Source organism: Protopterus annectens, chromosome 14.part0, assembly GCF_019279795.1.
Source record: "Protopterus annectens isolate FY-2018-M chromosome 14.part0, PAN1.0, whole genome shotgun sequence".
NCBI lineage: Eukaryota > Metazoa > Chordata > Ceratodontiformes > Protopteridae > Protopterus > Protopterus annectens.
The window spans coordinates 780,873,579-780,888,801 of NC_056748.1; the positions used below are offsets into that span (position 1 = coordinate 780,873,579).

General features: G+C 34.8%; 1 protein-coding gene across 5 annotated transcripts in view; it reads right to left on the reverse strand.

The window, feature by feature from the left end:
* The window catches only part of CDHR1 (cadherin related family member 1), a 532,835-nt gene that overhangs the window by 337,520 nt on the left and 180,092 nt on the right, over positions 1–15,223 (reverse strand). For all 5 annotated transcript variants that reach the window (XM_044056525.1, XM_044056524.1, XM_044056526.1 and 2 more), the window contains 3 exons: positions 10,955–11,041; positions 9,169–9,285; positions 3,644–3,787 (listed from right to left, as the gene is read on the reverse strand). In XM_044056525.1, the coding sequence (XP_043912460.1) occupies positions 3,644–3,787; positions 9,169–9,285; positions 10,955–11,041 (348 nt within the window). The remainder of the gene's footprint in view (positions 1–3,643; positions 3,788–9,168; positions 9,286–10,954; positions 11,042–15,223) is intronic.

The following is a 15,223-nucleotide window of genomic DNA, read 5'->3' on the forward strand; positions in this document are numbered from 1 at the left end:
GAGATCATACTTCTTTAATATGTGTGATCATGAATAAATATGCAGATAACGAAGGAAGGAAATTCTGGGTTAAATTCAGAACACAAAATGGGGAAGTGGTCAGAGGGAATGCATTATGGCTATAATAAGGATAATTCTGTGTCTATAATATATTCTTTAAGTGTGATAGAGAAACAAGGGAACCGATACGAGAGTCTTTAATATGGTTTTACATTCTGCCTGAGACAGGGTTCCAAATGCTGAGAGAGAAGTAGGTGCCCAAATCGCATTAAATGTGACAATGAAACAGATGGGAACAGTTAATGTTTGGTGCCTGCAGCACCATGAAGAGGCAGATCATAATCCCATCATTTCATCATTGATATATCTAAAGTAGTAACAATCTTGTACAAGTTTAAAATATTTTCCTATAGACCTATAGCTCTGATAAATTTGGATATCAAGATATTTTCAACAAATTTAGCAAAAAGAATACAGAAAGCAGCCCCAGTCATAATAGCACCTGAACAACTAGGCTTTATGAGTCAGAGACAAGTAAAGGACAACACATAAACTGTGAAATTTTCAAGAAGCTACTGATATTAATAAATTTAAAATACATAATTATGCTTTTACAACCAATAATTAAAAACCCAGATATAAAACTAGCAAACACTATGGTAAATCTAGATAAATACCCTTTAATTAAAAAATTATACAGTATGGGATTTTTACCTATTAAAAAACCTTCCAATGGAAAATATCATGAAACTACTTAAAGACAGCAATAAATATAACCTGATAATTAAACAAATTGTATACCTAGTAAGTACTATAACCAGAGATATTAATGTAGTTGAGCAAGATGTCAAGTTAGCACAAGTTCTAAAATTGCTCTTAAGTAAAAAGAAAATGATAACAAATACATATAAATTAACAGCAATTATACAATTCCTCCCTATTAATATTCTAAAACGTGCATGCTGATTGGCCAGCCCAACCAGCGTGCCCATTGTAAACCCCACAATATACCAACAGAAAAAGGTCTGGTCGCCCAGACTTTTTTCCGTTGGTATAAACTGCCCCCAAATCTTTTTTTGTACAATAAAAAAAAAGCAAGAGAGAAAACGGAGCAACAGAGACTTCTTTTCTCTGTTGCTTCCGTTTCAAAGCCTTGATGTACTGGGTATGCATGGGAACGCAAGTTCCATACGCATGCGCAATACACAAAAAAGCAGAATCAGTATACCACAATGGGCGGAAGAACAGCAATCCGCCGTTATACAAAGACATTATTTAAGAAAAGTAAGTATTTTTTTTCTTAAATAATGTCATTGTATAATAGCAATAACTGACTCTGTGGTTGTGGTATATTGAAGATTTACCCACGGTTGGCTTTGTTTAATCACTCGGGCTTCGCCCTCGTGATTAAACCACACCAACCGTAGGTAAATCTTCAATATATCACACCATGTCGTCGGTTATTGCTTAAATATTAAATATCAAAGTATTATTCTTTTTTTAAAGGTTTGGGAAAGAAAAAATAACACCATAATAGACAATCAAAAGGAATTAGCTATTAGAAATACTATGAAACTGACAACATACAAAAAGTTAATATGCACACAAATCATGATCTTCAACAATGCCTACCATACACCTGTCCACCTTAACAAATTCAATCCATCCAAGTCACCCTATTGCTCTTTCTGTCCTAACAAAGAGGCAGATATCCTCCACATCTTTTGGAGCTGCAAAACAGTTTATAAACTATGGTGCTCACTTAGATTCCTTTTAGAGAAATCAGGATATTCAAAATTCACATTGTCATGAGAAACAGCTATACTGCATATATTCAAATGCAATAATAATAATTTCTCTAAACATATTGTAATAACACTATGCATCCTATTAAAAGCTTACATAGCAAAAAACTGGATATACAGATCAAGACTAACCTAGTCAGAATACAAAAGCATGGTGAAAAAACATATATTGGCCAAGAAGCTTTATACAAAAAGTCAGAAGAACCAAACCTACTATCAAAGGTACTGCAAAGCATTAATTGATATTCTGTCATAAACAGTATGTTAAATACTAATTATATAAGGATATTAAACACATCACTTTGTTGAGATTAGTAACCACAATAATTAAGGCGATATATTTGTATATATGTATATAAGGTTTAGTAGAGTAGATTGTTATCATTATATAGACTGATGTACCTCTAATATTGCTCGCAGTTGTAAAATAATGTACAAGAGAACTGCTATATGATAAAAGTTCTTGGAATAATTTATAATATAACCATATCCTTGTAGTAACATAAATGGTAATTCTACCTAATTTGAATGTTAATGAGTAAAGTGGGCAATAACTATTATTACATGCTTATGGTACGCACTCTGTAACGTCAACTGTACCACATGTATATGTCTTGTTATCTTTTTCTGCATATTTTGTGAACAAATATTTAATAAAAAGAAATTTGATAAAAAAAAATTTAAAATATTTTCTGGTTTAAGACACAACCCTTGGAAATCATCCTTAATTCTCTACAAGGCAGCTATTTGCACCTACAAAAAAGCAGGTCTTACCTTAGTTATCCCATGAGCAATCACATCGTGTAAGTATTTTAGGATTATCCTTCATGCCAATTATTCCTCAATGGTAGAGTTAAATTTAAGGAGGATCTGAGAAAGATGCTTTATATGGATTGTACCTGCAATAATAGGGTGAGTCGCAGTAGTGATAGTTCTGACTCTCCTCTACTTTTGTATGTCTTAAGGCAATCCCACAGATGATGGCAAATATGCCTTTGAACAAACATGATCCTTGGTCTGTAGCTGTATTTGGGATAAGAAAAGATGGCAGATGTCTATGCATGCCGCCCTTTCTTCAATAAGCCATCTGGCTTTATTCTGCAGCCTTTACCTTGCGACACCTGATTGTCCTTAATTTAAAAGATTCTCTGAGCTGAGCCTCATCAGAAGCTCAGATCTTACACAGCATATGAAATGGACCATAACTTGGTTTAACTACCAAACTTTCAGCTTATTTGAAGGTTGGGATTTTCTCTGGGCTACATATAAAGATCTCCAAGCTTTGTACAAAATCTTTCCCCCCAATAGATGCTTGGGGTTCTGGGGATTATCTCCTTGAGGTATTGGAACAAATGACTGCAGGACTCACTTTAGAAGTTTAAAGGGAAAAAATGTCTGGCAGACCTGAGGAAGGTATCTGATAACAGGAGAGCTTTTGGCTGCTACCTATCACTGGAGAAGAAATGGTATCTTCCCAGCCATAAACACTGGAAGTACTTATTAGGAAAGCAGTTTTAAATTCTGATTATAGGTGTTTCTTGTAAAACCTCCTTTTGTATTGTAAGATACTGCTGAGATGAAACTAATGTGCTTACAGATATATTTATGACAGTCACAGACAATACATTTTCATATAATGCATATAATTGAAGAAAGACCATATCACAGTTTATATATCCTCACAAAAATATCCATAATGTGATGTGCCAACATATAAAAGCTATATTGACTGGCACTGTAGTCTGATATATATATATAGACATAATATGGTACACCAACAAAAAGGAGTTATAAATACTAGGCATATATCCTCATAAATATAGTCAGAATATACTCACTGGCAATGTATCTTCATAGACGTAGCCATAATATGGCAAGTCAACAAAGACTGGAGGTGTGTCTTGCACATCTATAACATTAATTGTTACTGTGGCACTAGATGTCCAAATCTGGTACTTTCCTCTAAGCTTTCCACCTCCGTCCTATAAAAGAAAGTAAAATGCAAACATCTCTGACATTTCTTTATGATTTTGTGGCATATCTTGATTAATGCAGTTGAAATTCAAACTAAAAATCAATCATCTATAAAGCATTAAATGTTGTAACAGCTACATTCTGTTAAAGGAAAATCTGCAGAGACTTCAGTTTATTTGTTTCCATGGTCTAACAGCACTCTTTTTGCAGCTAAACTTACCGTTAACAACAATGTATAACTATAAGCTGAAAGATTCTCTCTTAAAGCTAAGATCCATAAGTCATAGAAAAATATTGTAAATTCATCAACTAAAAAAGTAACAAAGAAGGAAGTCTTTAACCACCAGCATAAAACAGAAGGGCAATCCCACCATACATGTTTCTTCTAAGAGCCAAAAACAAAAAACAAAAAAACACAGCCATTACAGCATAACTTGCCTTTAGCCAGCCAATGTGCAGAAGTGTTAAATAGGCACTTAATAAAATCTTCTGTCAAACAACTGTATTTCTGTAGGACTTAATCATCTTTTTATATAAATTCCAAAGTCAGATTATCTCTACGGAGTCCAAAGACCTTTCAAGTTCTACATTCCACTTTGCAAATAAATTCTGCAGTTCAGATAAATCAGAAAAAATGAATTGTATTATAAACTGTTGTCAGAATGTTCTTGAGTTTGGTAAAACAATTTCCATAGCATTATAATGAAAAAGATTTTTCATTCTCTTAATTATCTTCCTAGTCATTATTTCACATAAGGAAGAAAAGTTTAAAACATCTTCCCTGGCTTATATCGATTTAAAAATATCAGTTGTTCTTAAAACTAGATCCATAACTTTCAAGTGAAACATTTTGGGAAGACATAATGCAAGGTGAAGAACAGTCCAGAGAAAATTTAACTTGGGCAATCTGATCCTTAAACTTCAAAATGGTTTGAATATTTTAATTATTTCTATAAATGTGAATTGATATAATACAAAATTGTTTTTTTTTAATTTCCTGGAGAATGGGGAGGGGGATGAATAGGGATATGTATTATACACTCTCTGTCTTCTGCTAATATTACAAGAGGGATTCATTTGAAACCCTGAAATACTGAAATTGTCAAATTTCAGTATCTCAAGATGAAAATATCGTAAGTTAAAAGCACAAACCATGGAAATGATTCCAGAGCAAGTAAACACTTGACCAAAACTACAAACAGCATGCCGTACCATTGTAAACCCATCAAGGTGGGGGGCTATGCTCCCACAACCCCCGATATGGACAGCTGCATCCCCACACACCCCTAACTATATATACCAACTCTGAGATGACACTACATTGTGGAAAAGGGCATATCTCCCCGTGATGGGAAAGCGTTTACTTGACCTGGGATAATTTCCATGGTTCGTGCTTTTTACTTTTGATATTTTCGTCTCAAGATACTGAAATTTGACAATTTCAGTATTTCAAGGTTTGAAGGGGAAACCTACAAGAATGCGTATATTAAAAATTAAAAAGAAAAACAAAAAAAATTCTACAGACGTGTCAGCACATAGCTTGTAAAATCACAAATAATTCCATATTCATGTGTTTACCTGCTGACCAGGGAGTTTGGTTTTAAGACACATTCTGCCTCTAATGGCAACTAAGCAAAAATAACAATTTCTCTTTTTGTTTTAACACTATGAAACATCTGACTGCAGTCTATGTTTTTTTTATTTTATTTATTCATTTATTGACTGGGTAGGTGAATTGGTCCAAGAAAACTTTTCAGTCATAAAGCAGGCCATATACAGTTATTACAGATAATAGTAAAAAAGAAATATTGACAGAGGTTTAAAGCAAAGGCTAACATGTTGCATTCAACTTAACACTGCTTAAAGGAAAACCAGATTCTGTACAGTGCTAGTAAGGAAAACCTTGTATCAATGCAGTTGTACAAACAGTAGGGATATGAGATGATACGTTTAGCATAAATCAGTACAGAAAAGTATTAGTCCTATGTCATGGAGTGCTGAAGCCTTGACTGCAACCCAGTCAACATAGACTCAATTAGAAGACCAAGCACTGGAGGGAAAAATAAAACAATAATGTAACGCCTGATCATCTGCATCATGTGGGGGGGGGGGTTTAAGGAGGCATGCTGGAGGCATGCCTGAGATCATGGCTCATGTTCAGACCAGAGTAATAATAGTTGTATCAGTTACTAACATCGTAGGTGAGGCAGAAGAAGTGATGGTTCATTATCATATGGGATGGGTCTGTTACATTGCCCATTCAATGTCTAGCAATAATAAATGACCAAGCCAAATTAGAGATAGGACATAACACTAAGCTGTCAACTCCATGTGTAGCAATCATGATATTACACATAGTCCCTTGTGCTCTCTCTCTCTCTCTCTCTCTCACACACTCTCTTAACCTCATTTATAGTAAATCAGCTTTGCCATAGGGGTGGGGTACTAGTGGCCCAAGTCTGAGAGGATAATCCCACACACATGTAGAAATAGAAACTGCAGAAAGGTGTAACACCAGTAGTGGCATGGTGCAACAGAGACAAAACAGCCAGTGTGAAAAATAGAGCTGTGATGAAAGTGAAATTAAACTGTGGCAAACTGGTTTGCACGTGCATAGAAAAAACATTGATAGAAATTTGGGGTGTTTTATAGAGTATTTTAGTAACTTAAAAATATAAATATTTTATAGTGTTTCCCATGCTTGCTTCAATGCAGGGGTATAGCCAGAAGAATCCATTTGGTACTCATAAACTCTTTTTACTGCCACCCAACCCACCTGAAATTTCAAACAATGAAGAGATCATTTAAAATATTGCCCCCCCCTTGCAATTAATAAATGTACACATCATTTTTAGAGATTCACTCTAAAACTATTAAAGATATTGTTTTTAGATTTGCGCTCTCTCTGTAAGTAAGGTATGCATGTGAGAGGCAGTCATTTAGACAACTGTAAAAATAATACAGCCTGAAAAACATTACAATGTTTCTGAGTGATGCAAAGAAAAAATATACTCTGTAGAGTACAAAGCGTATGCCTGGTTACACCCATCTTTCAATGTAATATCTCTGCATTAAAAATAATCAGTTCACAAAGGTTTAATAAGAAATTACTTAAAATGCTGACGTCCAAATGGATGCAGTCTATAGTGTGGAGCTAAGGGGGTTATGTTATTTAATATTTCTATACTTAGACTGTGCTGATTATTGCAGTTTTGAGAATGTTTAAGGGTTTTATAAAATATTTAAGGTAATGTAGATAGGTCATTTGCTTGTTTCTTATATATGTGGCTATCAAAGAATTGGATGCAATGTGGGATTTTTGTATTTTTTTTTAACTGTGGTCAGACTTCCAATAATGTCATACCATATCCCTTTGCTTTTTTAATTCCCTAATATCTAGTGTTAACCATGGTCATGATGATGTACCCATCAGTCATATTAATCTAAGAGGAAACAGACAATAATGAATAGGTTTAAGTGTATTATAAAAGGTACAAAGTGTAATTATTGAGTTATTATAATGACATATGTCACTGTAGTTGATTCTTTTAAGTTCTGTACTTAATAGTTGCTAAGTTGATCCAGGATGGTTGTGATCTATTTAATCTTTATTGTGTGTGTGTCTGTGTGTGTGTGTGTCTATGTGTGTGTGTGTGTGTGTGTGTGTGTGAACTGGATTATGAGTACTTAGACTGTTGGAAGATATGAGCAATACCTCTCAACCATACAAAATTCCTCGGTAAATACTGGTTTTGAGGGCAAAATATTGCGGTGACACAAATTCCTGACTAGCCCCTTTAATTTCCGAATTTCCCATTGTTTTTTATTTTTTATTTTTTTTTTTACTCCTGATGTCATCATGTGCAGGGTGTGCATGATGACATCAGCTTCTGCAGACCGGTCTGCATTCATGCAGCATTCAGGCAGTGCACAGGCACAGCACATCTTTCTTCCCCAGCTCCTCCTCCAGGTAAAACATGTAAACTTTACTTAAAAATGGCACTTTGTATTACATACTTAACTAACAAACTTTGTATTAACTAATGGCTGCAGGCATTTCACCAGGAGAAACTTTTACTTAACAGCAGTCTGGTGTGACGTAAAGTCTGATGAAGTACTGATATTTATTTGTACGAAAGTGCTTACTTTAATAAATTTCTTTGGGAGATTTTTACTACCATTGTTTCCTGTGCCTTTGTTTTCTGTTTACAGTATGTGCAATACATTGTTTATGGAAAATGGGGAGAAATAGACAAGTAATGAGACACTGGAATAGCGGCAAAGGCCGGAGCTCTGTATGGCAGGCCCCATTTGACCATGATTTTGTGAGGGGGGAAGGGTGGCAAACTCAGACAGAACCAGGAGGCACAAACTCAAGCTACACCACTGATCAGTAGGCCATGGAGAATGACTTTTGTAGATCCTAGCAAAGTATAATATTCTTTTGCTAAGATTAGAATATTGCCTACCATTAAATGCCCTACCTTTACCACAAAACCCACATACTGCAAGTCACCAAAAATAAAATCCTAAGGTTCATAATCTTCTTCCTTCCCAGTGAACATCATTGCTACATGCTACACATTTCAAAAAATAAATGGTTACCATTTACTACAGAGTCTGGGGCCATATTTTAGTTGCCTGTTCTCCCACTATTTGCCACTGTTACAAGTGTTGCTAATACTTATAAATATACATGTTGCATCAATCCCATCCTTCCATCCAACAATATTCTGTGCCTATTTTAAACTAATTCAGGGACTGGGGGTCAAAACATATTGTGAGAGTTGGCACAAGAAAGGACCTAGCCTGGAATGGAACACTGGAGTGCCATATATGGCACATATAGTTACAAATCTTCATTTACATGCACAGCATAGGACAATGCAACATTACCATTAAAATACATCTTTTGCATATGATTAAAATGAAATATCCCAGCAGGAACATATATAATTATGGGGAGAATACACAAAGTCCAAAAACACTGAATAGTGGATTTGTATGGTGCCAAAAGATAACCACTTTTCAATGTGCTACCCACAATTCCTTCATCTGTTAAAATACAGCTATTGGTATTCTAATAATTCAAGAATTAATAGTCATTTTAAATAGTGGACACTTATGACTATTAGTATTCTGATAACTCAAGAAGTGGTCATTTTAGTCAATGAACTAGGATCTATACAGTCATACTTTCTATACATTCATCATTTCATAATTATGAAAACATTTGCATAAAGCACGGGGAATTATACACTGCCTGGCTCTCACACGATTAGTGTTATCTCAATATAACAAGCCAATCACATCATACTGAGCAGAATACGCATGCAACCACAACCAAATGAAATGCTACAACTGAATATCAGAATTGTCTTACCATTACCTTTGCAATTATTGTAACAAAATGAGCTCTTGATTTTTCATAATCTAAGCTGCTATCAGGTCTGATTCGAAGGATTCCACTGTAGCGATCGATAATGAACTTTGTATCGTGAGTACTCTGCAGCAGAGATAAAAAAAAGAGTTAATTTATAGATTGACGATTTCAGGAATTCCCCAGCCATATATATAATGTGTCACCATAGTTTTAAGTTCAGTTCATGCAGTTGCACCACAATACACTGGGTTTGAAATCCATCTGTTTATATATTGCTAGATACATAGATACACAGAGAGATATAGACAGGCAGATATATATTGACAGAGATTTACTGTATATACCAAATAAATTAAACAACAAGGCCCTGTGTTATAATCAGACCCCAACCATACCTCTCAACCTCTTACTGCAAGAAATCTGGACAAAGCCTAAAATAATAGGGAGAGGAAGGACTAAAATAGGGACAGAATTTAAATATTACTCTTAGAAATTTGCTAGAATAACAGAATTTTTGCTAGTATGAATTTTCTGAATGACATGAAGTCTGAAACAAAAATGCATGTCATTATTTAGTGAGTGCACTCCTCAGTGATTTGCTACAAAAACGCAAATTTTATGAGGAACAGGCCAAAAGTATGAGCCCGAAATCTGGACAGTCTGCAAAATTCTGGACAGTTGACATGTATGACCCTGACTATATGCATGCTGTGGTATGGCTGTAGTACAGTACATACACCTCAAGTATGCACCTTACACTAGTACTTTGTGCTAGTATGGAAAAACGTTTTAGATGGTCACCTGTGAGAATTAGCAACATGAAAAAAGAGGAAGAGCAGAAAGAGAAGGAAAACAGTACAAGCATAAGGACAAGCTATGGCATCCCAGCCATTAACATCCACAGCAGACAGCTGCTCCATACAGCAAGATCATGGCTAAGTGGTTGTTGGAACTGATTGGAAAGTGACACATATTTTTAAAGCAATTAGGAGAAAGGAACTTTGTTGCAATGAGCACCATGCATTGGAACTGGCATATCCCAGTTGACAGAGTGGATCTGACTATGGAAGGAACTACAATAATGAGAAACACACGTTGCCCAACATTATACCACAGACCTTCTGCAAGCTTTGCACTTATCTCTGCAGTACATACACAACCTGAACTGGTCGTATCATTTGTCAAACAGTGGCGCAGTTGTGTACCTCAGAGTGAGTGCACACACAGTACGTTTATGGGACTTGGCACAAACTTTGTACTTTATACTCTTCTCCACATCTGTTTGGGGAAAATCTGTGTATCAGCTACACAGGTAGCATTTGAGGTGCACATTTCCTGACCCTGCACCACACCGCTTTATGGTAGAATGCAACCATGCACCAACACCACCTCTATGATGATAATGGATGCAAATAAACTACTAAGGCATATATTATTTGTTTGAAAATTATATATGCTCTACTCGTCACAGCAGACCATTATGACCATGATTTCTGACGTCATGCCAAACCAGATCAAATGTAATCTTTGTCTGAACTTTATATTTAAAGCATGCAGTTTAGTTCACGTCCCCCCCCCAAATGGATTGTGCTTTCTACATAACTGCACTTCATGTAGATCATGCACATTAGACTTGTGTGTCTGGTGGAGTGTAAGTATGAGTGGCAAGCCATGTATGTAGTGGTGCACATCATCCTGTAATGTGGAAAACCCTGACTAATGTATTTTGTGATTTTATACAAAGAATGCAAGACTGAATACAACACTTGGGAAATAGCTTATACAAGATTACCTGTAGCAAAAATGTCACACTGCCTCCAGATCCTATGTCTTGGTCTCTAGCTAGTACTTTTAAGATGCTGCTGCCTGGTGGTGTGTTCTGTTAAATGAAAGGTAAAGAAACACAGTGGTGAAGATTCCAAAAGCATTTCAAGTGATTTAATGAACACAAGTAAAGCATGGTAGCCTTATTTGTACACAGTATAATATCACTACAAAGTAAATGCAGACCTATTGAGCATCAACTAGTCATTAGCTATATTGGCTATATTGCTGTAACCTTTTTATTTTGCATAATAACTTTTTACTGAGCCATCTGTAACACATAGTCTAAAAATGATTTCCTGATACATGCAGATTAAGGGTGAGTTTACACTCATAAAATATCTAGCAAATTGTATCATTTTCCCTTCATGTAACTGTGCCTGTGGACAGTTATCTAGGCACTAATCTCAAAGCAATTTCAATATACTAGTCGTCAAAAGACTTGAAAATATAGAAGATATATAGATACAAAAAGATAGATAAATAGAAAGACAGACAAATAATTAGGTGAGTAAATAGATAAAACACATAGAAAGACATAAAATTATTACCTGGAATTTTCATCGAGGAAATACATACACAGATAAAATTATTACTTAGAATTTTCATTGAGCAAATACCTGATAAGATAATTATAATCAAGTTTGATATACTGAATTTGCAAATAAAAATGCTAATTAATGGCATATAATTAATCTTTTCGTTATTACCATTAGGTAAGTTATGCATAATACATTATAAATCTTATTATTTATTAACTCCATATCTGAACTAACCAAAACCTTTCCCAACAATAGTCCCTTCTCTATGTGTACCTCCTCTACAACCCCCACCTACTGACCCCAATTCCCCTCATCTTCAACCTTAAACCCACACCTACCAACTTTATAAAAAAACTTCTCTCCAAAATAAAACCCTGCTCTAATGCTGCTGACAATATGACTTCCATTTTTCATAAATATGCTGCTGATGGGATCATATTCCCTATTAGCATCTTAATCAACAGATCAATACAGAAATCCTACTTTCGCAATCTCTGGTGTACAGCTTATACTCTACCTCTCCCCAAAGGTGGCAAAAACACTAACATCTTAAACTTCCACCCATCGCTATCCTTTCCCCAATCTCCAAAATCCTAGAAAAATGCATTCATCTCCAACTTATGCCTTTCATAACTCAAAGCCATCTCCTTATCCCAACCCAACATGGTTTCTGACCCAGGCAGAGCACTACAACAGCTCTCCTCTCAATTCTAGATACAGTCAATCGTGCCGAGATTTCAGGGAAATATTATCCACAGTGCTTCTAGATCTCACCAAAGCATTTGATACTGTTTCCCATACCCATCTTCTGAGCCATCTCTCAAACCTAAATCTTTCTCAAAATAACCTCTCCTGGTTTTCAAGTGACTTGTCTGATAGATCTCAGACTGTGAAATGGAGAAAAAGTATCTCTCCTTTTTTTCCATATCCCCACTGACATATCTTGTTGTTTCCCCAAGCATCTGCTGAAAATGATTATTTATTACCCGTCAGATTTCCCTAGTAAACAAATGTCAATAAATAAATAAATAACATATTTAACAGCTGACATACTACTTATAGGAAAAATGTATATTGTAGATTCTGCTAAAAACTCTACCAGTGCTTGTCTTTCATTTAGGTCCCCCCTATTTCTTTCTCTTAGGCTATACTCTGATATCATTCCTTGACAGTCCAAATAAATTCCTGGCCTCTTCCCTTCTATTGCCTTTCCCTTTCTAGTTATTTGCTACAGTTTACTATCAAAAGGTGGAACAGAAAAACTTCACAGATGGAAACTCGAAACATGGATGTTTGAATTTCCATCTTGCTGAACATCTCCATGTTCAAAAGTTTATATCAGCGAATGCAAAGTGCATTCACTAATATAAACTCAAAGCACTGTACAGAATTCACAGTATGGTGTGGTGGGGAAATTCATGCCTTTCCTCACTCTAGTGCAATCTCAGAGTTGGAATATATAGTTACTGGGGGTTGTGGGGCACAGGGGGGCAGGCACCCCTGCAAAAACGTGATGTTAGGTATAGGAGTTTCCTTTAACTAAGCTCCTACACAGGCATCATGTAATCTGTTTGGCAACAATGTTGAATCTGCTGAATTCGTTCAGCTGATTCGACACTGTGCAGTGTTATACATTTTGCCTTTTATTTTATTATTTATTTTTTTTTTGGTGTATCAAACAGAAAATATTTTTCCATTCGACATCTTACTAGCAAACCATTTGCTCCTAATGCCTTGATCAGTTTTCTCCAATAAATTCTAGCTCCCTCTTCCCTATTGTCTATATCGCCATTGCAGTCATCCCTATCAGCAGAATCGCCTTTCTCCATTCCAGTGTCGGCTTAGTTCTTAAACTACTTTCTGCTACTTTATGAATATAATATTCTGTATGATTGTTGTTATTCTCCTTAAAGGCCTGCATCCAAAATCCCGGTCTCTCCTTGTTGACTGTCCTTCTTGAGCTCCCCCCTGTTTCACCATCATCTATTCCCACTTTGAATTATAGCTTTTGGCTTGTGCTATGTATAGGAGCCTTAAATGGAATTGTGACCTTTAAAAAAGGGTAGGAGCAAACTACATAGAAATAAATGTGAATTTTGGGAACAATACATACAAGGGAGGTATGAGGTTTAAAAAACGCAGGTGTTAAATGAGCTATATATTGTGTGACTGAAAATGATTGGGTAGATTACAAGTGATGTATAATGTTTGCAACTGGGAATGTGTTAGTATGATTTGTGATATAAAATGATTGCAACTAGGATTGGGTCGGTGTGGTTTGTTTTCATTTATATAAATGTATGGTTGCTTATGTCATAAATGATGGTTTAATAAATATGTATCTTGTTTAAAAATGGGCAGGAATTGAATAATATATGTAATGTTGCTAAGGTTATATGACCTATAGCAATAAATGTCAAGTATAATGTTTGTTATTGTTAATTTAATACAAATTGATTATTTTTCTATAAATGTAAATTTGCCTATGTCACAAGTGATAATTCATTAAAGGTGTTTAAAAATAGTGGCAATAACAGAAATTCATTATTCGCATTTATGAAATCTAATAAAGCAAATGAAATCTTAATTTCGGAAAAACATTTACTGAAAACTGATATTACTTATCTAAACAATTAAAAATTATGGCACCTACACCTTTAAAAGAAAAGGGAGGGGTACAGTTATTTTGTGGAAAGAAATATGCAGTTGTGACAAAAATTTTAGACATATATAATAATACAAAAGGGATGTTATCAATAGGTGTTGTATAATTTAATGAAAGGACTTATACAACAGCAAATATGTATTGGTTTCCTGGAACTGGAACAAAATTAAAGAATATTTGGAACTACTATTAAATGAAATGAAATGTAGTATAATATTAGTTGGGGACTTTAATTCCATTTTATAAAAGAAATATACAAATGTCTCAAAAGAACCAATAATCTCTGCATCAGCTAAAATGTTTACAATGGACAGCAACACACAAATATTAAAGGCATAAATCATTATTCAGAAGCTAATTCTATTTTCTTTACCCATTATTCATATGTATTTGGAACACAGTTTACAATAGATAGAGTATATAGCAAATGAGTTGGAAACAAAATTGGACAAAGTCCTTGTTATCCACTGCCCTCTGTATGACCACAATGCTATATGTTTCAATCTCACCATGTCTCCTAGATCCTATATCATCACTTCTAGAATCCCAGCCTATTTAACAGCACAACCAGAATTTAAGGATTGGATAAACAAAAAGGCATCAATGTTTGAACACAAATTATACTAATTCCATTAATGATATCATATTATGGGGTTATCTTAAACTACATGTTACAAAAAATTAAAAACTGGTGTAATGCAAGGATTAAGAAATGGGATATAGAAATTCAAAACTTACAAGGGAAAATACTTGTGAAATTTAAATTATAAAAAGGAAATAAACATTATCGAACTGTCAGGATATTATAACACACACAATAGAACTGGCTTTGGAAAAAGTCAATTAGTAAAGGCTACATATCCCATCAAAACAAATGCTTAACAAACTTCAACACAGTTGACAAAACATCAGACACAAAATAAATGTTGCACATCTTTAATAACTATTATGCATCACATCACATCATGAAGAAGATGATTTAGATGATTTTTTTAAAAAATAAAATCAGTACTGAACAAGCTGCATGTTT